We start from the raw sequence: 25,358 nt of genomic DNA, 5'->3' as shown, positions 1-25,358 counted from the left end.
CAAGACTGAACAAATCTTCGACCTCCTGCTCAAGGAGAAACAGTTGACGATTCTGAAGGTCTCAAGTTCCCTACGGCGCAAGAGCTAAACGGAAAGCCATCTTGCAAGTTCCACAACTCGCTTTCCCATGCCACCAACGACCGCAGGGTGTGGCGTCGGCACATCCAAGCGGCGATAGAGAAGGGGCGTTTAATTTTCAACCAAGACGCCATGAAGGTAGACACCCAGCCCTTCCCCGCCGTTAACATGGTAGAAGTCATCTACCCCGAGAGTTGCCGCCAGGTCCCACGTTCGGCATCAACATGGTAGGACACAGGGAACCACTCTGGCAAAGATGGAGATGAGGGCAGCTGCTCTCATAGCAAGGATACGAGAGGAGGCCGCTCCACGCGATCGGCTCCATCATGATGGCAAGCGCTACGTTACGAGAGGGAGAAGTGAAGAACATAAGATATCAACGACCTCTCTCGATCACCTCCTCAACAAATATGTGAGACAAGATGACCAACGCCGACGGTCCAACTATGATGATGAAGGAGATCGTCACGGCTAGAGAAGCCGAAGACATCGTCGGCGGGATCGCGATGAGGAGGAGCACGAGCGCCGTGCCACGGACACATCAAGGGAGCAAGATGACAACGCCGGACACGGGACTGCCCTTTCTTCGGACAACTGCTGGGATTCAGGAATGAGCCGATTGCCCACAATCGGCAATTGCCCGTAATGCAACAAGAAGAAGAAGGAGGCAGCCAACGTGTCTGTGTTTGAGCGCTTAGGGCCTCTCCCACCACCAAGCAAACGTGCTGAGTCACTTCGTTGGGCAGATCTTGAGGATTCCGAAGACGAAGGACTAGAAGAAGAAGAAGACAGGTGCCACCGTCCGAGGTGGTGCCCTGACGGACTCAGCCGTTCACAAAAACGCAGGGTTCAGCGGTTGCGCGGCCTGGAGGAAGCCGAAAGGTTATACCTGCATACGCTAAGGAAGGCACGGCCTGATCTGGCCGCAAAGGTTCAGCGAGCCCTGGATGAAGAGGGTCGTCCACGAAGAATGGAGTGGCGTCCCAAGCAAAAGAAAGCCGATGATGAAACATCGGCTGGCACAAACATGGTGCTTGTCTTGCCGACGGAGCTTAGTGTTCCACGATTATACGATGCACTTAAGGTGGGCGACAGCAGGCGCGTCAAGTCAGAGGTTGGGTTGGTTTTATCCAGCCTAACCGAGTAGCAAGATTAAACCAATGAGCAAACCGTGCGAGGCTGATCCTTGTGATCGGCCCCAAAAAGTTTATGGAGGGACATTACAAAACCTTCATCGAACGAGCAAGGTGGAGGCCGATTCCAGCAATCGGCCAAAATTATCTTCTGCACATATTCTGTTTGTGGTCAGCAACGATCTACTGGGCAGTGGCCACGTCGGCAGATGAAAGTCAGCATGAATCTTTGCGAAGCCGACGTGCAAGTGCAGTGCCCTGACTAACCATGAAAGCCGATATCTGCAGTCATTTGGCAGATTCGGCTCGGGGGGGCATATAGTCAGATGAACATATGCAGATAAACATGTGCAGACATGCGTGCAGTGGAACATTGGGGGCCGGTTAAGGAACGGTTAAGGAAAAATCGGCCAAATAAAAAAAAAAATTCAGAAGCAAAGCCGATGCGCAGCCATCGACTTTGGTACAGTTGCACAGGACCAAGACCTACTGGCTATGTGCTCAAGGGTTTACATCAACGTCGATGTTCAGTAGAAAGAAAGCTGATCAACGACTCATGCATCCTCGCCGGTATTCTTGCCTTGATGAGAGCTCGGGGGGCAGCTCGCCCTGGAAGTTCTTCAGAGAGCCGATTTTGATGGAATCGGCTGATTCTGCGTTACGATTCGGAGGCTGATGGTGACACATGTGGTTGGCTCACGATTGTCCTCGCCTTGATGAAGACTCGGGGGGCAACGGACTACGTGAAGATTTGGTTCTTTAGAAACCAATTGGAGTTGCATCGGTTGATCCTGCGTCGTGATCCTCTCTGGAAAGCGATTCGGTCGCGAAAGAAGATTGCGAAGCTATGGAGAGGAATCGGGAAGGGAGGCCGTCGGCTTTTACAGATTTTGGACTGTCCTGTCGCTGCAAAGGGATTGGATTCTCAAAATAGCCGATGAGTGGTCATCGGCTAAGGGATTGCGAAGAAAATATGGTCAGATACCAAATCGCAGCCTGAAATTGAGAAGTTCTCGGCCTACGAGCTAATCGACATGAGAATCCAGCTTCATGGGCGTCCAAAAGAAGAAAAAATCGATATATTGCTATCGGTCTTGATATGACAGGCGGAAGGAATGAAATTGGGGCAATTGAAGGATGAATCAAAAGAACAATTTCATTAATTCAGAGGAGCGGCTTTACAAGAAAGAGCCGATGGCTCTCAAAAGAGGGATCTAGTGCCTAGCGCACTGCTACTACTAGTCCTATTCTACTAGTCGTCATTGTCCTCGTCGTCACCGCCGTCGATGTCGTCGGCGCTGCTCCCGGGGAGCTCCTCGTCGCTGCTACCCCAGCCCATGGCCGGAGCCTCTTCCTCCTCGTCATCATCATCGTCCTCGCTGTCCGCCCAGGAGCGGAAGCGCTTGGTTGGCGGGTACCCGGCGGAAGAGGAAGATTCATCTTCCTCCTCCTCTTCTTCTTCTTCGTCGTCATCTTCATCCTCGCTGTCCGCCCACATGCGGGAGCGCTTCTTCAGCGGGAGCTTGGCGGAGGGGAAGGTCTTGGCCTTCGCTACTTCTCCTTCTTTCTTCTCAGTATCGGAGGGGAGGGGGTCCACTTCGGAAGAAGGTTTGTCCTCGTTCTTCTTCGGCGAGAATGGGGGGAAGAGGTTTGAGAAGGAGGAGGAAGAGGAAGACATTGCTGAGGGAGAAGAGGGTGTTTTGGGTGCCGATGGCTGGAGCAGAGGAAGGGGATGAAGAAAGCTAATCGATCGGCACGGTTAAATAATGAGGAGCCTGGTGGAAATTTCTTGTCATTACGAGTTTCAAGGAGATGACGCCGCGAGCTATCGAATTTTGCGAGAGAAGCTGAGAAGACGGGGCATAATGATAACGGATACCGCAACAGCTCTGCTCGCCACGACATGACCCGACGGAGGAACGCTTAATGATTTTGGAAAAATTATTTCCAAAACCAGGGGGGCATGTGTTATCACCAGATTTTGGACAAATCCAGAGGTGGGCCGTAAGAGAGATGGGCTTAGAGGACTACACGTGGAAGATCTCTGAAACGGCCTTGTACGGAGAATTTGGGCTAGTTTGCCCGTGTATCTTTAATTGTAGTAGGTTATATCTTAGATCAAGATTTAGAGTTTGTATCGCACACGGTGGGATATTCCCACGTTAGAAAGTCCGCTGGACTATAAATATGTATCTAGGGTTTATGGAATAAACAACACAACGTTCACCCCAAAAACAAACCAATCTCGGCGCATCGCCAACTCCTTCGTCTTGAGGGTTTCAATCAGGTAAGCGACATGCTGCCTAGATCGCATCTTGCGATCTAGGCAGCACAAGCTCCACGTTGTTCATGCGTTGCCCGTACTGAAGCGTCTTTGATGGCGGGCAACGTAGTTATCATAGATGTGTTAGGGTTAGCATAGTTCTCCGTATAACATGCTTACGTAGTGCAACCCTTGCATGTCTAGCCGCCCTCACGCCTGTCTCAGGTGTGGGGGCGGCACCCTGCTTGTTCATCGTTTAGTAGATCTGATCCGTTACGATTGCTCCTTGTTATGCAAGGATTAGTTTAATATCTGCAATAGTTAGGCCTTACAAAGGGGGGGGAGGATCCAGTGGCACGTAGGGTGGCGTTCGCAAGTCCTAAACAGGATGTTCCGCGGATCAACTTCATTGTTGGTTCTTTGGCCTTGTTTAGGATCGGCTTATGAGCACCGTGCGTGGCCGCGAGGCCCAACCTGGAGTAGGATGATCCGATTATGCGGTGAAAACCCTAAATCGTCGTAGATCTAATTAGCTTCATCTTGATCAAGCAGGATCACCAAGTATTCGTACACCCCGTACGGATCATGGGTGGATCGGCTCTTTGAGCCGATTCACAGGATAACCTGAGAGCCGATCGAGGCTCGTATTTAATGTTTACGTGTATGCCATGCAGGAACTAAGCGAGGCATCCCCATCACCTTCCTGACCAGGTATAGGTCAGGTGGCACGCCCTTGCACTTCGCATCGCCGCGTGTGACCAGAAGAGCATTGCGGGCCGTCGCTCGGAGGGGTCTCAGCCAGCCGCAGCTCTAGGCTCTTCCCGGCTCTACCGTGTTGACAGGCCGCTGCCCGCCGGTGGGTTTTGGCGATCAACAGATCTTTGGTTTGCTGACTCAAATCCTGGATATAAGTGTGTCCAATGTAACTGAGGCTACCTCTTTTTTTCGAGCCCATATTATCATGCATGATTTTTTGTTCACTCTCTGTTCCATCATCGTTGCAATTGACTCCGTTTTTTTTGCACGATCTTTGGTGCTATGTGACAGGTGCAGAGCAGCGACGTCGACAGTGACGACGAGTCCTTCCACACCAAGACTCGTCACGTCCTCAGGAGGCTGCAGTCCGGCCGTTACGATGGCCCCTTTGCTCGAGGCATTTACAAGTGCCCCTTCTGCAACAGGAAGCTCCGCGCCACCGACTTCAACTCCCTGGTGAACCATGTTGAATCCATTGGCAGATGTGGCGCTAGAGTTGGAAGGACCGTGAACGTGCATGCGTACATGGCCAAACACAAAGCACTTGGGATTCACCTGCGCAACCTCCAAGCGAGTCACACGCGCTACCTGGAGGCGTTGAACGTGCCTACTGCACTCTCTGTATGTGACTGCTCTATCTGTAGAGCAGCTTAAATTCATGTAAAATGTAGCTTATGTTGGATCTATCGGTACTACTTTTGGATCTGTCCTGAATATATCTATGCTATGTTGGTTGCTGTATGCAGCTTATCCTATATTTTCTCTCTGGATTTGTGCCCTAGATTTCCTACCTGATTGGGTAAAAACGAAGGCATAAAGAAATGAATGGCGTTAAAAAATAGAAGGACAAGCTGCTCTAGATTTGCTACCAATTTGGGCTATCAAATATGAATGAGATCGAGCGAGAGAGAGGAAAAAGGTACATTGAAAACTGCTAATCTGGGCGAAAGAGACAGAAACCACTCGTGCTCCCGTCCCGGACCCACACGGCTCCACACGCTACGGCCCCACAAACATGGTCTCGTCCTGTCCCACGCGGTCCCTTCCTACCAGCCCCACACGACGCGGTCCCACACGACGCGACCCCACAAACTACACGACCCCACTCGTCAGCACGGAACGGTCAACTTAACGGATTCCTTCCGTCCGAGCTCCTTCTGCGGGTTCAGACAAGGGCTTGGAGAAAACTGAAGAAAAACTAAGGAGGTGGGGAAAACTGAGTACAACTAAGGACCTGAGGGCACGAAAATAGAAATCCCTATAAAGTTAGACTGTTGGATTCCTTGGCTGCACATTTGATTCCCTGATTATTCTATGTTGGTTGGGATATTGAAAGTTTTTATTTTGGCTACGCATACACATTAATTCAGATTCTTTACTCTATTTGGGATATTTGGCTCTAACATGGTCTTATGTGAACAAATTATGTATATTATCATGAACTGTATATGGAAATTCTCGGTTGATTTAGAGGTTACATTTTTTTGCAAGACATGTATGTGATTATTTAGGAAAACAAGCAATTAGCCCTCCCTTTGTTTTGCGTCACCCTCCGCCACTGATCTTGTATATACATACCGGCTGCTTGGCCTTTTTGGGTAATAATAACAAGCGGTGGGGTTTGTCCCCCGTCCACCTAAAAAAAATTGTCTAAAATTTGTCTAAATTCGGATATATCTAAGATATTTTTGGCGGAACTGAGGAAGTACATTAATATATACCCAACATTATGCTGCTAGGTCAGTGCTAAGAACGATCCAATATGAAAATGAGATCCGTGTCGCATAAAGAACAAGAAGATTTCGATCGGATGAATATCAATGTTGACTATAAAATATGCTACTTTTGCTAGTTATCATCGGACTTGTGTGTGATCGTGGAGTAACATACATAGTCTTCGCAATTTGACTCATGTGCGAAGCGGACCAAGTATATGATACACTATTCTCAAAAAAGAGAGTATATTGATGCGCTGACGTTCCTCTGTGGAGGTGAGCCGCTAGTTGTTGTAGAAGGAATTTTTATAGCGTGCACACATGCATGGACGAGAATGAAGGTAAACCCCGGCAGATCAACCGACGTCAATGTATGTTGATCTTAGGGCATGTACAATGGTAGAGAAGGCATGCCTTCCCTTATGCCGCCACATCATCTAGAGATGACAATAGATATAAGTCATACAATGCGTTATCTCTTATAGCCTTTCCTGGCAATTAATGGTAATCAATTAAAATTGGTAGGAAATTACGTTGCTAAGGGAAGACATGTCGTACAATGGAGAAAATGTCTTTTCTCTTAGCTAAGGGAAGGTTGATGTCACCCCATTATACGTGCCCTTACGTACTCTGTATTTCCACACAGCACTCCTCGACGTGGCACTCCTCAGCGCTACACTGACCCGAGTGACAAAATGCATGCCCAAACTCGATCGGTCGACCAAGCTACAGGTAGCGGGTCAGTAGTGGCGGAAACACCTATGACGCGAACTTACGGGTCACTTATTCTTCTCGTATGTAGCTTAACAGAGGGGATGTCATTGCCGCTGCTACCACTTGTTCTTCTTCTTCATCATTGCTACCTTGTTCTTTATCAGAACGACACATAAAGAGCTTAATGAAGCCGATGTCGTCCTACCACCTTGTTCTTCTTCATCTTGAATTTCTATCACTGATAGTGCCATATCATGTGCAACCACAACCCTAATAGATGAAGAGCACGTGATTTACTAGTCCAGAATCATAGAAAACAATTATGATGTAAATGACTACAACATGGATATAGCTAAGGTCACAATGAAGGAATCATCTTACTATTAGACAATAAAAGGAAAAAAAAACAAGAAGAACAGTAAATACTGATTACCTTCCTGACTCGTTGAAACATGCAAGACCATCAACCCGTGAAGGGCTCCCAATAGCAAGTATTCTCTTGAGCCTGGGGAATGTGAAGCAGTCACTAAGATACCATAAAAATTAAATACATCACATGGAAAAAAATTTGTTTGCAAGCAAAGCTTGTCAAACATGCACTCATTGTGACATTCAGTAACACAGTCATGATACTAGTATTAGTTCAAATATGTGCAGTGAGATGTAAGGAAGAAAACTTCTAAAGGGGTTATGAGGCAATTTTCATAATAACGTACTCCGGTGATTACCTGAAAGTAATGGAGTTCCACAAGTGAACATGACCATGTTCTGTACCTGTTACTAGAACTGGAAGTGTGGGATGGGAAAGGACATAGATAACTGCAGAGTTATGAGGTAGTGTACCGGCACACTCTTTCTTGTGCATGTCCCATACCTTGTTAGAAAAATAAGGCACACATTATTACAATGTTATAAATGAAGTATATAAATATTCTTTTGAATGAAATAGAATACCTTGGCAGTCTTGTCCCCTGAGCCAGTAATCAAATACTGCTGACCATCACGTGTGAAGAAATCCAGGGAATACACGCAGCTAGAATGCCCATATAGAGTATACTTGGATTTGGGAGAATCAAGACTCCAAACCTGAACACCAGTCGTAAGAGCTTGCAATCAAGGCATGGTAGAAAACGATGCATACTCCATCTTCATTACGTCAAATTTTCCTTAGCGGAGAAAGAAGAGAGAAAAAGCAAAACCTTTATTGTGCAATCTCGAGATGCACTAGCAAAACTGTTCTGGTCCTGTGGGTTAAATGCAACTGCACGGACAGAGCCTGAGTGTTCCTGAAAAGTTCGCATGCATTTCCAGCCGAACCATCCCCCGTCCCAGTCCCAAAGCTTTATTCCAGTAGTACATGCTGACAACACAAATGACTTGGTTGGATGAATGGCTAGTGACTGCACTTCATCACCCGCTTTGAAACTCGTCGTTTCTTCCATTTCCTTTTTATAATTGTACACACGGATGAAACCATCGGTAGTTCCAACCACAAGCCATCCCTTACGTGCAATAAATTTAAAAGACCGAACTGCAGTATGTGCCTCTTTGATTTTAATAGAACCCACATATTTCTGCCAGTAGATATAAACGAGTCTTCTGTTAGTCCAACGTAAACCAAATAATTGTACATTTTTTCAATGCAAATTGAGCTTTTTGTGACAACAATTTGCATTACCCACGGTAGTTATAACACTACTAACTGAAAATGGTTGCGGTGGTTTCCCCTGAAATGTACGGTAAAAAGCAATTCTAGAACTACCATGAGCAGAGGAGGCTTTAAGGGCATGTACAATGATCCAACATCAGCTGTCTATAAGAGCATCCACGTAAGATTTTGGTTGAGGTGGAGGTGGAAAAACGAGGAGAGAGACCCAGGTCGTCTGCAACTCGGCAGACGGTCGATAGGCGTGAAAAGCGCTCCCTATCGACGGTTGTTTCCTCGTTATACCATAGGCTGTCGGTACTAGTAGTGTCTCAATCGTGCTCCATGAACTCAGTCGTCAGTTGCTTTTACAGACACCTGAAAATACAGCCCCACTGTACAAGCAGTCTACAGAACCATCTATAGATGATCTGGAGGGTGCTACAGTCGATGGCTGTCTAAACTATTGAACATGACCTAATAGCTGCAAAAAGAAGTTCAATACTTCTGACATAGGTTTATGTTATGGCTTCCATCTACCATAAACAACCATAGGTTTTTCTTGGTACTTGGCAATCAAGAGATAGTATTGAATAACTGCTGAGACAGTATGGAGTAACTTGCCTGCGTGTCACAGTTCCATATGTAAACATACCCAGTATAAACAGCTGTTGCAATCCTGTACAAAGAGAAGGTATTTAGTGCGGGATAATCGCATACAAATGCACTCACTTGAAAACAGAGCTACTAATATCTGATTGCTCATTGTACGCTACACACTCACAATGGCTCAGTCTGATTTGCATCCACGGACTCGATCATACGTCCAAATGTGGAATAATCTACCATCGATATGATCTGACCAAACAAAATTCTTGTCAACATTAGAAAAACCACCTCAAAGATACAAAATCCAGGGAAGAAAAAAGAAGCAAAACCATGCCTTTATTGAAGGTGGGATTGGCTGCTACATCGTCCATGCATGAAACGAAAGGAAGCATTAGTACATATCAACTCATCCTTGAAGCAGCATTATTTCAATTCAATGCCACGACACAATCAACCAAAAAAATGAATTTAGCTGGGACATCTTTCTCGATAGCCTTGAATCCTCTACTATCTAATATACTAGAATATTATTAACTTTTCTCATTCACCATGGCTTTGTGAATAACTTGCTAAGATTAGAAATAGTATTGAATACTTTCTGGACTGATTGGTACAAAAAAATTGGCAGTGTTGTTTCCTTTCAGTAAAAGCATCTCTACTCCAAAAGTACATTATTCTATACCCAACAATATGCCATTTATGACGTGGCCGAGAATAACTATTTCTAGGTCACCTCTAAGAACCATCTAATATAAAAACGAGAACCTCTAAGATCTCAATCAGACGGCTATCAATGTCGACTAGGAAATAACTATTTCTAAATTGATGAGAAATAACTATTTCTAAGTTGTTTGACCTATAATCACTAAGTACCTTGTTTCTAAATTGACGAGAAAGAAGTATTTATAGTAAGCCATACACTCCTACCTCTTTTGTTTCTATCTAAGACCAGTTATGTTTGTCATGGATTATTGGCAGGCGCTTGATTTGTAAACATACTTCACCAGTTCATCTATACATGGTTATATCAATTTTGTTCTGATACCGGCTGAAACATTCCGTTTTATTAGGTAAAACATATACTGAAGAAATCGTATTCCGTAGCATCCTATATCTTGACCAATTTCAGTAGTTCGAGCATTATTCTGGTGCACTACAAGGTATATGTACAGTTTAGTGTTCAGTGGGGCCATTACGATGGAAGACAGTACATACTCAATCATGTTTACTCTACGTGTTTAATGCAGTTTTGCCCTAACAAGGTTTGAACAATCGTAGTAACCAATACTTTAATTATCGCAAAAAACAAATTTACTAGAACAAGCTCACCTCAAATATTGGCACTCCTCGAGGTGGCGCACAAACACATTTTAGAGTCACCTGATGCACAGTGATCCCCAACCGTTCCGCATTCTGAAAATGTTGTATGCACGTATTTTCGTCGCTAGAAGATTCGCAGTATGTACTGGTGTGCAGGATTAAATCAACATTTCTTTGTTGTGGTAGCTCCCAGTGTTTCTCCATTATCAGTACGAGAGTGTAAGTGGTCCTCGGGTCCACGACGCCAAACGTTGGCCATCTCCTTAAGAAGCACGTCTCTTCACTGCTCTTCTCTTTAAGCGCAAATGCCATTTTTTCATCTGTATTGTTTGTTATGTCAAATGAGCATGGGATAATCTTATATTTTTCAAAAAAAAACCAGAGCTCAAGCGGGTGGATGTCAAGAATCATGCTGGAGTCCGGGATTAGCTGCAAAAAAAAAAAAGTTCACGTTGTCAACACCCCAGCATATTTCCTGCAAATTTCCTATTAATTTAATGTGTAAACATGATTGATTCTGCATGGTATTTGCCCTTTTCAACATTTGAAATGGAAATCTATTGCAAGTACAAGAAAGACAGTATACATATGCACACAACACAGCCCCACACATGTAGACATGTGTGTGTGTTGCAAAATACAGGGGAAATATCCATAAATCTCATTAAGTTATAGATATAGAAAAAGAGGACATGTTCGCTGAAAAGAATACTAGCAACTTAGCATAATTCAAAAACAATCCCGAACAAGCCCCTGCTTCGCTCCCTCCCCTGGCAACACGGGCGGCGCAGAAATCCCGTCCGGCCACCACCACCTACCTCCTCCTCTGCCATCGCCGGTGGGCTCCGCCGGGCAAAGCCCGCACGGAGCCAGCGGCGGCAGGACCCGTTTCTTCTCCGGCCGGCAGTGGCTTGCTCGCGGGATTGGGGAACCCACGGCGGCGGGATGCAGCTCGAGTTCCCGTGGCTGAAGGAGCAGGATGCGGCGCTGGGGACGACAACGGTGGAGGCCGCGGTGGAGGAGTCTTGCGGCGGCCTGGGTGCAATGCGGGCCCGGTCTGGCTCGGCTTGGGCCGGGTGGGCTACGGTTGCTGTTGCTGGGCGGCTGTCTTTGCTGCCGGGCGGTTGGACCTGGTGCTGGAGGAGGCAGGCCCTGCGTCTGGCGGAGCGGGAGCAGCAGTCTCAGCCAGGTTCAAGGGCGAGGATGCAGGGGCGGACACGTGGAGGCCCTCTGCTGTGCGGAGATGCAGGGGCGGGCGCAAGGAGGCCCTATGCTGAGAGGAGATGCAGGGGGTGGTGGCTGCTGGTTTGCGGAGGTCCTCCTACGGCTGGCATGCTTCTGATGCGGGCGAGGATGCTGGGGCGTCGGCCCCGGAGCAGCGACTGTAGCTTTGGGCACGCCCAGGCAGGGTATTCGCCGCTGCGTAAGCTGCAGCGGTGGAGTTTCGATCCCGACCAACGCAAGTGGCTTCAAATTCTCCGGATAAAAACCTAAGATTCATCGGGAGCACGCGGCGGTGATGGAAGCGTCACTACCTTGTTGGAGGCGTCGCCTTGAATCTCTTGACCCTTGCGGTGTGACGGGTTCGCCGCGGTTGGTTGTTGGCTCTGTGGTTGAGGGTAGCAGACACGGGGGTGCAGGCTGTGGAAGGTGGTTGGGTGTCCAGACGGCGGCCTCGAATCTCTTTGTAGTGACGGTCCTATGGGGCTGCAGTAGTTTGGAGACAGCAGCAGCTTGTCTACGAATCTCTTTGTAGTGATGGCCCATGTGGAGCAGTTCAAGTGTAAGCGGCGGTGTATTCTGGGCTTGGTGTGCTATCAGGGAGAAGTCTGACTCCTGTACTGTTACGCCGCTCAGTATAACTAGTGTTAGTGTTTCTCTGAGAAACTACTTGAGAAATTGGCTCGATGATGGTGGAGAAGAATAGGACAAATCCAATCTTGACTGCAGAAGGATCAACCTAGGTGATTCAAATCTCAGACAGAGAGCTAGAAAATTGGAGATAATTTATAAGTGCAGAAAAAAGAAGCTTAAGCTAGTCTAATCTACATATTATAGGATTACTACAATGTAAATTATATTACAGTATTAAACCATTACATAATTAACTCACAATATTTTTCAATTACTGGTACTTGACTACAAACAAAGAAAATTTGCGCTGACCACTAATCAGATACTCATTTTTGGCAAGTTAGTATTATTAGTTGGCTCACCTCACTGGTTTTGTCACTCGATTGTTGTGGCTCACTAGACTCCTTAGCTGCCTCTTGATGAGTCTGACTGCTAGTGCTTGACGTCCACAACGGCGTTGGCAGCAAACAATCCTGGGATTTCTTCACTTCCCCCACTGTATCACCTGTCTTAATGTTGGACATGTCTTCAGTGATACTGTGCAGTATGTGTTCGTTGCTTGCATTAGTGTCTAGAACCTGCGACTTGTCCATGCACTGCATTTCTGAAGGCAACTCTTTGCTCACTTCCACCTATGTAATACGGACACAACAAGTGAGACATTTCAACAAATGAAATTAAGATTCATTTAAGTAAGTTACTTTTTTATTTGATATTTGTGAATCTGCATTGTTTTTCATAGCAAGATAAAGATGGAACATGATACAGTATGAAATAGACATACAAGAACTGTTTAGTGTAAAGTCTTCCTGTAAAATATTTTCATAAGATTAGTTAGGAGATCATATAAAATACTAATCATACCTTGTCTACTGCGTTAAGCACTTGAATTACATCCTTCACTGTAGGTCTTTTCTCCATACCAGGGTCCACACATTTTAAGGCTATGCTGATACATTCCTTTACTTGCTGGATATATTTTTCCATTGATATAAACTTCACTCTGGATTCAAATTTATACCTCCAACTACCAAGTACCTACATATTTGCAACCACTCAGATAGAATGATGGGACATATGCAAAGGCTGGATTAATTCAACATACTTCCTCCGTGAAATGCTGGCAAGATGTAGCAGTACTCTCAGGACTATCGAGCTGGAAATTTGGATATTCCCTACGCCCTGTGACTATCTCTATTATTATAACACCCAGGCTGAAGATGTCTGCCCTCTTAGTGATTAGGCCTTGGTTTATGTATTCGGGTGCCATATATCCGCTGTAACAGAAATTTTATGTAAGAAGCACTACAAATGTAAACAAGCAGCTGAGAAAAGGAAAAACAATATAGGTGCAAGCGATGTAGCTTACCGTGTTCCCGCACGATTATCAGTGAAAACTTTTGATTGTTGCTCCCTAAAGAGCCGTGATAGACCAAAATCCGCAATTTTAGGATTCATATTAGAGTCCATCAATATATTTTCAGGCTTAAGGTCTAAATGAATGATACGACATTCCTCATGAAGGAAATACAAACCGTTGCAAATCCCAATGATTATCTTGTATCTAATATTCCACTCAAGGTCCAAAGATCTATCTGTAGAGGTTGACAAACAAAAGAAAAGAAATTATGAACACATTCAGAATTAATATTTTGAGTGTGTTTCCTTCCTATAAAAAGATATGCCGATATAACATCCCATAACAAAAGATGCCTCGTCTCTCCATGTCATCTTCTCTCCATTTGTATATGGTGAAATTGTGCCACCTGATAGTGGTGAAATAAAATTCTATGTAGTTTTTATTGTACCAATATATAGACCGGTCGCCCTTAGGCGAGTAGCTAACATAAATATTGTTCTAACGAAGTGTCTTAAGAAATGACACATAGAGAGAAATAAACAATGTATAGTCTGTTCATTGACGGTACCAGCAATATGTCTGTCGAGGCTTTTGTTGGATACATATTCGAAGCAGAGCAACCTTTTCTGTATTTCAGCCAAAATATGTCTCCCACTCCCACTTGGTTGCTCAATCGCTTCCCATTTTGATTCTGCACAGTAACCTACAAACTGCACTACATTCTGGTGCTTAATCCCCATAAGAAAACTGATCTCATTCTGGAACGCCTCATGTTTTAAAAGTGTTTCGAACAGCTTCTTGACAGCAATAATTTTCCCACTCCGAAGAACTCCCTGTATTGTAAGTTAAATCTTTCATCATAACATGTACATCTGTCCTTTAGTGATCACTGCTGCTTACAGTTAATAGTGGAGATAAGAGAATTGGCCATACCTTGTAGACCACTCCATAACCACCTCTACCGAGTTCTGACTCGGTGGAAAAATCGCATGTGATTATTTTCAAAAATTCTAGTGGAAGAGACATTGGTGTTGCATTTGGATCTTGCAGTTTCTTCTCCAATTCATCATGTAAGCTAGTCATTTCTGATTACACAAAAACTATTTTAGGAAAAATAAAAGCAAGTACAAATTCTTTTAAACAGATATCATCATATAAGTTCAATTTGAGATGGTATGTACACGTGAGCTTGGAAAAACTACTCTCGTTCGATCTACTTTTTTTTTGCTCTCCAGTAAAATTCGATCCCTATAGCAGACCACAGAGTGAATCAGTTGCTCCATGCATTTGAGGAGTTAATAAAATACCAGGTGAACCATCTACAAGATGTGGCCATTTGACCAATTATATGTGAACACTTATTTTGCAACCATTTATTTAACTTTAAGGGACTGGGAAAGAGTGCGATGAGTGCATCTACCGATCTACGTACTTAACAAGATTATAAGTAGGTGCTTATCAAATAACAGTCAAAACTCTCTTCTAAGAGAAAAGAAACAACATTAATGAATGGATATTATTCCAAACAAACACACTAAATTTTGACATGTTGTAGTTCAGGTGAAAGGTCCTAGCTAGATCGAACAAGTGCGCGCTCTAGAATAAGAGTACATAAGAACAAAGCACAAAAGAGATACTAATAATAACTATGAGGTGTTGGCGCAATGAATTGTATCTTCATTGGTATCACTTGTGTGCAAATTGGAGGTTTTGGCGCATCTATATATATGTGTTGGTTCAGAGGATACTAATAAGCAACGCAGGGGAATCGCCTCGAGATGCTAATGAGTTTTGCTGAATGAAGTGCCTACAAATCAATAATTCTGCAATAGATGTATATTTTCCACTCCTTTGTTGAATACAGATCTATGCCCACAAGCTTGAACCACCGTTACCGTGGGTCTCCTTGTTAAAGCGAAAACACATATAGGATCGAAAGGAGCATCCAAAAATTCAGTACTGAAGAGTGGTTTGTTGTTCAAAAAGGAACCAACCGATAAAGAGCTGAAGCACTAACCTGTAAGATCTGCAGGGACGCTGCTAGCTTCTTGGGAGAATAACCTTCCGAAGGAGAAGAGAGGATCAAGGACAGACTGGATTCAGGGTGATGAGATGAGGAGAGGTGAAGAGATGAGGAGAGGTGATGAGACTGGATTCAGGGTGATGAGATAAGTCCAGCTGAGGTCCACATCAAGAAGACCAACCAGAGTAAGAGTATACCTCACAGTTGACAACTTGACACATTGATTATTGGTTATGCACGTGATGGCTGGCAGCTACTACATCCATAGTAACCATTTTAGATGAGCACTAAAATATGAGGACAAGTGGGTGTATCTTTTCTGCTTGCCAAACCATGCCTTAACAAACGCCTCTGGTATCAGTACGAACCAGGTAAACAAAAGCATCGCATGTGAAGAAACAGTCCCTCCCCGTCCCTGGTGTACAATCCTAATTTGGTTGGTATTTGACTCAGTAGTCAGTACACACCAGAGGCATTGAACTACTACTAGTAGTGTATACAAACCTTAAAACCGGGCTTGATGTTTCGCAGGTGGGGGAGGGGACTGTGCAGGCGCTCATTCCGGCGCGCCTCCCGTCGATCTCCGCCGGAGGGATGCCAGTCGCCGTCGGCGGCGGCTCGTTTCCACGGGCCGCGGCTAAACGTCTTCGGTCTCCAACCCACCATGGCGCGATTGGCTTCATCCGGCGGCGGCGGAGCGGGGCGGCGGTGACGACTGACGGACGGCGACCAGCCGCCGCCGCCATGGCCCTATCCGGCCTGCAAATACGTGCCATGGCCCATGGGTCTTTCCCTCCACTTGGGCCATCATCGTAAAAAATAATCCTTCATGATAATTGCAGTACGTATCAAGTGGCGTACGCCTCGCTGGCCTGTGCGTCCTCTATTACATACTCTGTCGCAACTTTATTTAAATATAGATATATCTATAATTAAAGTATGTCTAGTTAATATTTAGATAACTTATTTTGAAAGAAATTAGTTTTTTTTTGAAGTGGAAAATAGATTCCATTAACCAGATTGCACAGCTAAATCGCTGGCAACTAAAGAAGATAAAAAAATAGGTGCATCACCCTCCCAGCCAACACAAGTAGTATCAGCACGCAGGCCGAATTGGGACAGGGAATGAGCCACCCTATTACACTCACGAGGAACAAAATGAAATGTAAAAGACTCAAACGAGCCTATACAGATACTACGGATTTCCTTCAGCAGAACTCCGATAACAGAAAGATCATAGTTCTTTCCCAACAACGCAGAAACTAAAATCTGTGAATCAGACTCAAAAACCACCCGATTTAAACCAAGCGCGGCTACTCCTTCCGAAGCCGCCACACAAGCTTCAGCTTCAGCCTGTAAAGCATCCCTCAGATTCTTCAACCTCCCAGCTGTCGCAGCGATGAACACACCCTTATCAGAGCGTGCGACAAAACCCCAAGCTCCCTCTCCCGTTTCTTGGACAAACGCTGCATCAAAATTGACTTTAACTTGGTTATTGCTTGGTCTCTGCCATCTCAACATTCGGCCATTGCACACCGTCTCAATATTCTGTATAGGTTTTACCATCTGAAACTCTAAAACATGTCGCTGAATCAAATGGCAGACCTCATTTGCCGACAACTCTTTACCTTCTGCATTCTTTTTGTTTCTAGTCGCCCATAGATAAGGCCGAAATCATCTCAAACATTGCTAACGCACTATCTGCACCTGGAATCCAAAACAGTTTAGCGTGCACTGCTAATTTTTTATCTATGTGCAGAACTGATGTATTACAGACTATCCAGTGAGAGCGACCAAAACTCTCAGTACTAACATCAATTGACATTTTTCCGAATTTTTTTCTACTCCCAAGCACCAATAGCTCTTTGTGACGGAGTTGTCCAGTAGTTGAGCTTCAACCGACAGTAACTGCAGGTTGTAATGTTCCTCCCCCAACCAACGTGCCAATGTTGATCTCTATTCTCTAACAAATCCTTGGAATTTTCAGGTTATAGGAACCAAATCCACTATGCTGGCAGGCGTGGTGCCTACGGTTTTTTTTTTTTTTTGGCAGAAACATATTTGCGAGCTTGCTCTCCACGCCTCATGCAGCTCCAAAAAAGCATATCTCCAATTCACAAATGCATGCCGAATAGCTTAACACGGTCGTAAATCATCCAATACAAAAAATTATAAATGCAGCCTGACAGATAATGATTTACTTGATCCCACGGTAGGTTCAATATACAATCAGCCATACTGTTTCCAACGATTCAAGGAAGGAGAAGAATACCGAAAAGTTCGAGGAGCTATATATTCATATTCATATTCATGAATATAACAGAGAAAGCCATATAGGAACCTGGTTGAATCGTTAGACCTTCATGACATATGGGAATGTGTACGGAAATCGGATAACAATAGGAAGTTAGCACATTTAAGGTTTAATAATTCCCACAGCTACACTTCATAGCTCACCGGCACATGCTACATTGAGGTCAACCTACGCGTCCAGCACATGAATGGAAGAAACTACACCCAAAAACTCTCTCTGCGTCTTAGCCACCCCAATGCAACTCAGGTACCTGCGGAGCAAAGCAACAATACAATCAGCTAAATAAATTTGAACGGTACCATTCATTCAGTAAAAGCCATTGGACTTACTCTCACAAATTTTTGCAAGGCACAAACAGTAAACATGAGCTTTGAGACCGTGGAACTTGTGCCAAAGGCACAAAATTCTAATCTTAGTATCAGCATAATTAGACAAAGCAAACATTTCAGAGAGAACAACAATAGGTAATTTGCATGCTACATAGAGGGTCAACCTTAGCGTCCGGCGTACAAATGGAAGAAGAAACTACACCCGGAAACTCTACATCTCAGCCACCCCAATATAACTCATGAGGTACAAACCTCAAGAAAGGGACCGTGCATCATCTTATCAATTGGTACTTCCATTGGTCAAATAAAAACTGTCACTGTTTTTTTTACACTGCACAACATCAAGCATTGATGATAATATATACATAAACATTACAAACTATTACTAGTGATCATAACTTTTTAAAGATGAATCCATCATGTCATCTGGATCATGTGTTCAATAGTATTAAACATTCAAGGTAGCCAAAACAGAAGATATTACACTGCATACAAAGCATACATGCATATAACTTGGACCAGCCAAATTGGTGAGGAAATAACTTTGCTTGTTATACTCGTGGTTTAGAGCCAGTTAATTTATTTTAATTTGACATGTGTAATGGGTTGAAGGTGAATTATTACCTGCTGCATAGACACTTTCAAATGAATGATTGCAAGAAACCAGTGTGTGGTCCGGAAGTTTCTTGAACTGCAGTGACTCAATATGGATCATGAATACGCCAATAGGTGTCCCCAGGAAGAGCACATTATTGTCCTCAGCAAACCCTCTTACGCACAGGTTCACTCTTGCCCCAGAATTCAGGGAAAGTAGTTTCTCCAGTTCAATAGTTCTTTCCAGCACCCAGGACGCAACACCATCGAGATTGGTCTTCCTTTTCCATAATTGTGCGTTGTATTGTGATCTTGACACAAAGAGGAAACCAAGCCCACCACCCTCAGTCCGCACAACTGTATATTGATATTTACTTTTGGTAAGCACATCTACTGGCGGCTGTATCACAGCTATGCTCTTCCTCTCTAAATCAAACTCAAGAATACCAACCAAATCCCCATCAAGGATCCAGTAAAGGGAATTCTCAACCAGCACAGCCGGCTTGGTTGGATAAACAAAGACGACACGGTTACTCGAAGGAACCATGGGCGGAAGCGGTGCCGAGATGAGATCACCCCATACGCCGGTCTCCGATGAATAAACACAGGCGAGCACTCGGCTATGATGAGGGTCTTCGGCTTCTACATCTACCAAGACCACCTGGAAGTGTTGAGCATATACGGCATCGCGAAGTACAGCTCCATGGATCGCGAACACAGGTCCTGCAAACCCTGGGGGAAGGTTAATGTGGTGTTGGTCAGCAGTGATTGGATCCCACACCAAGAGCTGCTTCCGTGGTGGTTGGAGGACGAGTACGAGGCCATGGCGAGATCCGAGGAGATGGAACTTGTCACCTTCGTTGAACTGCAAGGAGAATCGCCCAGGCGGGACACGATCAGGGGCATCCAAGGCTGGTACGAAGTGGAGGTCGTGGGAATCCACATCGAAGAAGCCTAGGTGTGGAGGATTCCGGCGGTGGTGGAGGCGGAAGCGGCGGAAGAATCCGGGATCGGAGACAAGACGGCGCCAGCGATGGGAGACGAGGGAGGCGCGCGGGAGGGATGACGGCAGTGGGTGGAGGCGGAGGAGGATCTCCTCCAGCAGGTGGTCGACTTCCAGCAGTAGCGGCAGCGGCGGTGAATCGGGGCGGTGGCCAAGGCTCACCGTCATCTCACCCGTCTTTTTCCTCATCTCGCCATCCTCAGTCCTCACATTATTGACCTGCATCGCTGGGGATCTCTTGACCTGTTGAAGTAAGCACAACATAATTAGTTGTAACCATTCTCAGATTTTTCAAATTTATTTATGGGGTTCTTGGTACACAAACCTTTTTCCATATATCTTTTTAAATTTTTCGAAAGATGAAGAATAGATACATTCTTAGATTGACGATAATGAAAGCAACCTCACCGACAGTCAAAATGTACATGGGGAAAATTATTTCAACTATGTTGTGCGGTTATGCGTATACAGATTTACCATAGCAGAGAGCTTCAATAGTCAGCCGAGACCACTATTTAACTATGAAGTCTAAATTAAAAGTTCGCTAGCATCACTCGTGTAAATGTGGTTGTTCCTAGGAACATTTAGGTAGGAGAAAAAACTGCAATTCATGGTTCAATCGTTCACTGACTAGAACTCAAGGGCTAGGCCAAATGGGCACCTGCGAAATCGGGCATAGATACCCAACACCAGTGCCTTCTCCCAGGGGAATAGGGCAAAGGCAAATTGATGGGAAACATGAAAGACCTTCCAGTACCCAACACCGACCCACCTTTAAAGACCTCCAGATTTAGATCTAGACCAAACAGAGTAGATTAGTCTTCCACACTTGAAGACTTCAAGTTAGGGTCCAGGGAGCAACTGCAGTAGGCGAGCAAGACAGCTCCAGCCAGTATCCATGGTAGAGACGTCAAATTTGGTGTACACACAATGGTCCACATTAAGGATGATGCTTGTGATTGATGACAGGTCCTGCCAATAGCATTCACACCACAGTAGTGTGAGCACTAAAATGTGGAAGATTTTGATAGCATCGATCCTTTCCAATTGAATGTTAACAAATCTAACGCTGGTGTTTATTTATTTACCATTGCAAATTCATGGGTCGAAGATATGTGCATGGCGGGATCCCTGGATACCCAGGGAATCGAACCACCTCCCGCGATCAAGCCAAGGACGATGTAGGTACCGCTGGGTTGCAGATTTTCTGCTACCAGAGGGTGCCTGGAACCTAGAACGTTTAGAGTAGTACTTTACAGAGGAAAACGTAACAGAAATTCTAAAGATCCAACCCTCACAACGCCTAACAGAACAGACTGCTAGCAAGATAATTAATCTGCTAAGCAGCTTCTGTTAGCCAGTAAGGATCTGGAGAACAGACTGCTAGCAAGATAGTTTATCTGCTGCTAAGATAGCTTCAGACCACTCCGCCCCTGCAGAACTTGCCTCGACATGGTCTTCTCTTCAGCCACCTCAACAGCTTGTGTCAATCTGTATTGACATCATAGCTCGCCAGAATAACCTCAATGGTTTTACACACATGCCTCTTCACAGCTTACCTTTTTTCTTGTTTTGCATTCACATATTTTTGTGTGTGGGTTCCTGGGGTTTCTGTAGCATAGATTTACGCCAGGTGTATATTATTGCGGAGTAATGTGTAATGCTGGACCAGCTTCATGTCGCTGCAGTGAAGCTGATTTAATAGTGATGTTAGCTGGATAAAAATAGATGCGAACTGACAACAATTTCAATAGGTGATGGTTGATATCACCCGTTCCATCTTTTCTGTTCCAAATTTGGGTTGCCTATTGTAGATGTTTTGGAAGGCTGCACTTAGCGATTTCATTTAATACCTTCCATACTCAACTTGTAGATATCCTTGATCAGCATGGTGCTACTAGTATTCCCTGCGGACTTCAGAAGATAGTTTGCTCTGGGAATTCTTGTAGATGGATGCAAATCATCTGTACTGCTCTTGTGGGTAGCAGTTGCTGTTTATTCACTGCTAGGCCTGAAGATTTCCTGCTGATTCGCTAGTTCCAGTCTGAATGAATCTGTTATGAGGAGCTATCTTGGTATGTTAGTTGGACGCACTGTGTCACATGAAGCAGTTTCGTATTCCCTATCATCTTCTATTGCTTACTTTTTTTGTAGTAGATATACGCGAGTAATTAGGAAACAATAGATTTAGAAGTACCTGTTTTGGTGGGACATCGTACAATTTAGAGTTCATATAGAACCTATGCTATGATGCTAGAGTAGTCCCGACGGGAAACAAAATATCGGCGGCTGATTGCTGGTGTTTTTTTTCAGAGGGCAAAAACTGTCTACGTAAGTGTTCGGTGACACCGGGTCATTGCCCCCAGACTCCTCTCTTCTGCAGCCGCCCCGTTCTCGTTCGCTAGGGTTTCCTCTCCTCCCAAATCCACCCCAGATCCCCAACCTCACCCTCCCATGGCGGCCGAGGATCTGAAGAAGATGATCATGCTCAAGTCCTCTGACGGGGAGGAGTTCAAGGTGGAGGAGGCGGTGGTGATGGAGTCGCAGACGATCCGCCACATGATCGAGGACAAGTGCTCCGACAACGGGATCCCGCTCCCCAACGTCAACTCCAAGATCCTCTCCAAGGTAATTGAGTACTGCAACAAGCATGCCCAGGCGGCCAAGCCCGTGGCCGATGGTGCAGCAGACGGCGCTTCTGCCCTGTCCCCCACGGAGGACCTCAAGAACTGGGACGCCGAGTTCATTAAGGTCGACCACGCCACCCTCTTCGACCTCAGCCTCGCCGCCAACTACCTCAACATCAAGGAGCTTCTGCACCTCACCTGCCGGACCATCGCCGACATGATGAAGGGCAAGACTCCGGAGGAGATCCGCAGGACCTTCAACATCAAGAACGACTTCACCGCTGAGGAGGAAGAGGAGATCCGCAGGGAGTACCAGTGGGCCTTTGAGTAAATCTACAACCTGCCGCGTTGCTCGTTGTTTCCGTATTTCAACGCTACTTTTTAATGTCGGAATTAGTGTCTTAGAGTCGAGGTCTGCTTTGTGAACATCCTTAGTGGTTGCTTATGTCTGCAAGAAGAAAAACTATCTATCTATCGTTGGTGAGTGGTCAACGCTTGTGCTGCACAACCGAGTTCATATCGTCAACTGAAATTGATTTTGCAGCTTTATTTATGCAGTTCCTGTGCCATTTTAACCAAGAACCCCAATGCACTTCAACCTGCTGGCCTCCAAACCTAACACTAATCATACACTCATAGTTTAACAATACAGAATGCTAGCAAGTTAATCTGCTAAGACAGCTTTTGCTCTACAATCTGTATTTACATCAACAGTAGCTGTTTAACACCATATCAGATTAGCATCTGGTTAAGGATCTGGAGAACAGACTGCTAGCAAGATAGTTTAATCTGATGCTAAGATAGCTTCAGACCACTCTGCCGCCTGCACTATTTGCTTCCACATGGTCTTCTCTTCAGCCACAGCAACAGCTTGCCAGAATAACCCTAATGGTGTTACACACATGTCTCTTCACAGCTTACCTTTTTTCTTGTTTTCCATTCACATATTTTTGTGTGTGGGTTCTGTGTGGCATACAAATGCCCTGGGCTTTCGTAGGGAGGGCAAGGTTTGCGCCCGGTGTATATTATTGTGGAGTGACGTGTCATGAGGCTGGACCGTCTACACGTCACCGCAGTGAAGCCGATTTACTAGTAATGTTAGTTGGATCGAAAGAGATGTAAACTGACAGCAATTTTGATAGGCGATTGGCGATATCTTAATCACCTGCCAAAATGTGTTCCATCTTTTCTGTTCCAAATTTGGGTTTGCCTATTCTAGATGCTTTTGGAAGGCTGCACTTGGTGGTTTCATTTAATACCTTGCATACTCAAGTTGTAGACATCCTTCATCAGCGGTGCTACCAGTATTCCCTGTGGATTCTACAAAGACAGTTTGATCCACGAATTCTTGTCGAGGGATGCAAATCATCTGTGTCACCCTTGTGGTAGCAGTTGTTGCTGTTCATTCACTGCTAAGTGCTAACTATGGCCTGATGATTTCGTGCTTAGTACCCATGAGAGTCCAGTGCAGATTCTTAGCAAGAACTAGTTCCAGTCGGAATGAATCCGGTATGAGGAGATATCCTGAATCAGTTTCATATTCCCTATCATCTTTTACTGCTTACTTTCTCTGCGGTGAAGCAGTTTCGTTTGGACTAACGATTTACTAGTGTAGTTTTGCTTGTTGGATCGAAAGAATTGTACATCAACAGAAATTTTGATCAATGATGGTTGATATTGTAATCATCTGTCAACACTTGTTCCGTCTTTTCTGGTTTAAAGTGGTTGCCTATTCTGAATGCTTTTGGAACACTGCACTGGGTAATTTCGTCGAACATCTTGCGTACTTTTGAGTCACAGCTATGATTGATCAGCACGGTGCTACCAGATTTTAGAAGATACTTTGCTCAGCAGAAGTCTTGTAAAGGGATGTCAATCCTGTGTACCGCCCTTGTGGTAGCAGCTACTGCTGTTTGTTCACTGTTAACTATGTCCTGAAGATTTCTCACTTGGTAGCACATGAGAGTCCAGTGCAGATTCTGAGCAGTCAGAACGAGTCTATCACGAGGAGCTATCTTCGTACACCATTAGTTCTATGTTCAAACGTACTTCCTCTGTTAGTATCTGGTTGATGGTGAGCAGGGCTTTAACAAGATAAAGAGAGTTAGCGATGGCAGACAGAAGGTACGGCCACCATTTTTTCAGCAGTTCAGCGACACTGAATGTCAGCAGAGCTTTTGGCAAAGAAGGGGATGGAGGGATCGGCATCGCACTGCGTGATTCCATGATCGTGGCGGCATGCAGAGAAGTCAGAAACTGTAGAGATGCTACTGAGGCAGAGCTCATGGCGATTGACTGCCGATTGCAATCCTGTGTTTGTTTAATGCATTTCTTTTCCCCGCAAAAAAAAAAAAAATCATGGGTTCAAGTTCTACATGATAGGATTCACACCAGGGAACGTCAAATGGTGACTCAGATTCTAGACATGGCCAAGGAAATTGGTATCGTGGGGGTCTAGAGCATTAGTGTCCAACTGTCGGTTTAGCCCCTTAATCTTTGAACTCCAACTTGATTGGAAGACTCGAATGGCCCTATACTGTTAAGCCATCAACATCGGTAGCAACATGTGGGGAGCGCTGGCGAGAACAGGAGCAGTACCTGCAGTCGGTGCCGGGACGGCGTCGCGCAGTAGCAGCAGCCAGCCGGGGACGGCGTCGCACAATAGCAGCAGCAGCCAGCCGGGAACGGCGTCGTACAGCAGCAGAAGGTCGGAGACGCTATCGCACAGCGGCAGCAGCCGGCCGCTGTCGTCGTTCACCAGGAGAGGAGAGCAAGGCCGGCAGGTCTGTCCACGGCGCGGGCCGAGAGACGTAGGGAGCGGCGGCGCAGAGAGAGGCGGAGGGCGGCGGACGGGCTGGGCAGAGAACCAGAGAGACGCAACGGGCCAGCCGACGGCGCGGCCGGAGAGGCTGGCGGCGGGGAAACCCTAGGCTTCTCCGGCGGCGCGTGTGGCTCGATCAACGAACAGGTAAGTGGCCGGGGATTTGAGCTCATTTTGGTCGCCGAAATGTTTCAGTTCAA

At 45.4% G+C, this 25,358-nt stretch overlaps 3 protein-coding genes across 9 annotated transcripts; 1 reads left to right on the top strand and 2 right to left on the bottom strand.

The window, feature by feature from the left end:
• Positions 1-6,121: 6,121 nt before the first annotated feature.
• On the bottom strand, positions 6,122-16,236 carry LOC127319181 (uncharacterized). 4 transcript variants are annotated; one of them, XM_071823142.1, is made up of 16 exons: positions 15,975-16,236; positions 14,381-14,532; positions 14,016-14,280; positions 13,457-13,682; positions 13,193-13,364; positions 12,952-13,125; positions 12,450-12,719; positions 10,243-10,662; positions 9,248-9,271; positions 9,089-9,162; positions 8,929-8,983; positions 7,859-8,233; positions 7,614-7,745; positions 7,388-7,533; positions 7,093-7,164; positions 6,122-6,929 (listed from the first exon to the last, which is right to left on the bottom strand). In XM_071823142.1, the coding sequence occupies exons 2-16, from the start codon at positions 14,528-14,530 to the stop codon at positions 6,776-6,778; spliced, it is 2,709 nt and encodes a 902-aa protein (XP_071679243.1). In that variant the 5' UTR covers positions 14,531-14,532; positions 15,975-16,236; the 3' UTR covers positions 6,122-6,775. The 4 variants fall into 4 exon arrangements, with proteins under 4 accessions (XP_071679243.1, XP_051205355.1, XP_051205359.1 ...); XM_051349395.2 differs by lacking the exon at positions 15,975-16,236 and adding an exon at positions 15,465-15,861; XM_051349399.2 differs by lacking the exon at positions 15,975-16,236 and adding an exon at positions 15,465-15,860 and having other exon boundaries at positions 9,248-9,268.
• Positions 16,237-17,653: 1,417 nt separating this feature from the next.
• LOC127319182 (F-box protein At5g03970-like) lies at positions 17,654-25,325 on the bottom strand. Of its 4 annotated transcripts, none has more exons than XM_051349408.2 (4): positions 20,799-20,973; positions 20,483-20,682; positions 18,738-19,953; positions 17,654-18,034 (listed from the first exon to the last, which is right to left on the bottom strand). In XM_051349408.2, exons 3-4 carry the CDS (start codon positions 19,933-19,935, stop codon positions 18,027-18,029), a joined length of 1,206 nt encoding a protein of 401 aa, XP_051205368.1. In that variant the 5' UTR covers positions 19,936-19,953; positions 20,483-20,682; positions 20,799-20,973; the 3' UTR covers positions 17,654-18,026. The 4 variants fall into 4 exon arrangements, with proteins under 4 accessions (XP_051205368.1, XP_051205370.1, XP_051205373.1 ...); XM_071823141.1 differs by lacking the exon at positions 17,654-18,034 and adding an exon at positions 18,116-18,444 and having other exon boundaries at positions 20,799-20,974; XM_051349410.2 differs by lacking the exons at positions 20,483-20,682; positions 20,799-20,973 and adding an exon at positions 24,936-25,325.
• Positions 22,153-22,786, top strand: LOC127319187 (SKP1-like protein 1). Its single transcript, XM_051349416.2, has one exon. It carries the CDS (start codon positions 22,165-22,167, stop codon positions 22,666-22,668), a length of 504 nt encoding a protein of 167 aa, XP_051205376.1. The 5' UTR covers positions 22,153-22,164; the 3' UTR covers positions 22,669-22,786.
• Positions 25,326-25,358: the final 33 nt, after the last annotated feature.

The sequence above is a fragment of the Lolium perenne genome, chromosome 7 (genome assembly GCF_019359855.2).
Source record: "Lolium perenne isolate Kyuss_39 chromosome 7, Kyuss_2.0, whole genome shotgun sequence".
NCBI classification, from domain to species: domain Eukaryota; kingdom Viridiplantae; phylum Streptophyta; class Magnoliopsida; order Poales; family Poaceae; genus Lolium; species Lolium perenne.
Note: the sequence above shows the minus strand (reverse complement) of the source record. Positions and strands in the feature narration are given on the sequence as shown.

Coding starts and splice junctions, on each gene's coding strand:
- LOC127319181 (XM_071823142.1), bottom strand. CDS start 14,530: ATGACTAGCTTACATGATGAATTGGAGAAGAAACTGCAAGATCCAAAT. Junction 13,683..14,015: donor CCTCGACAGACATATTGCTG/GTACCGTCAATG, acceptor CAACCTCTACAG/ATAGATCTTTGGACCTTGAG. Junction 8,234..8,928: donor TATGGAACTGTGACACGCAG/GCAAGTTACTCC, acceptor ATCTACTGGCAG/AAATATGTGGGTTCTATTAA.
- LOC127319182 (XM_051349410.2), bottom strand. CDS start 19,935: ATGCAGGTCAATAATGTGAGGACTGAGGATGGCGAGATGAGGAAAAAG.
- LOC127319187 (XM_051349416.2), top strand. CDS start 22,165: ATGGCGGCCGAGGATCTGAAGAAGATGATCATGCTCAAGTCCTCTGAC.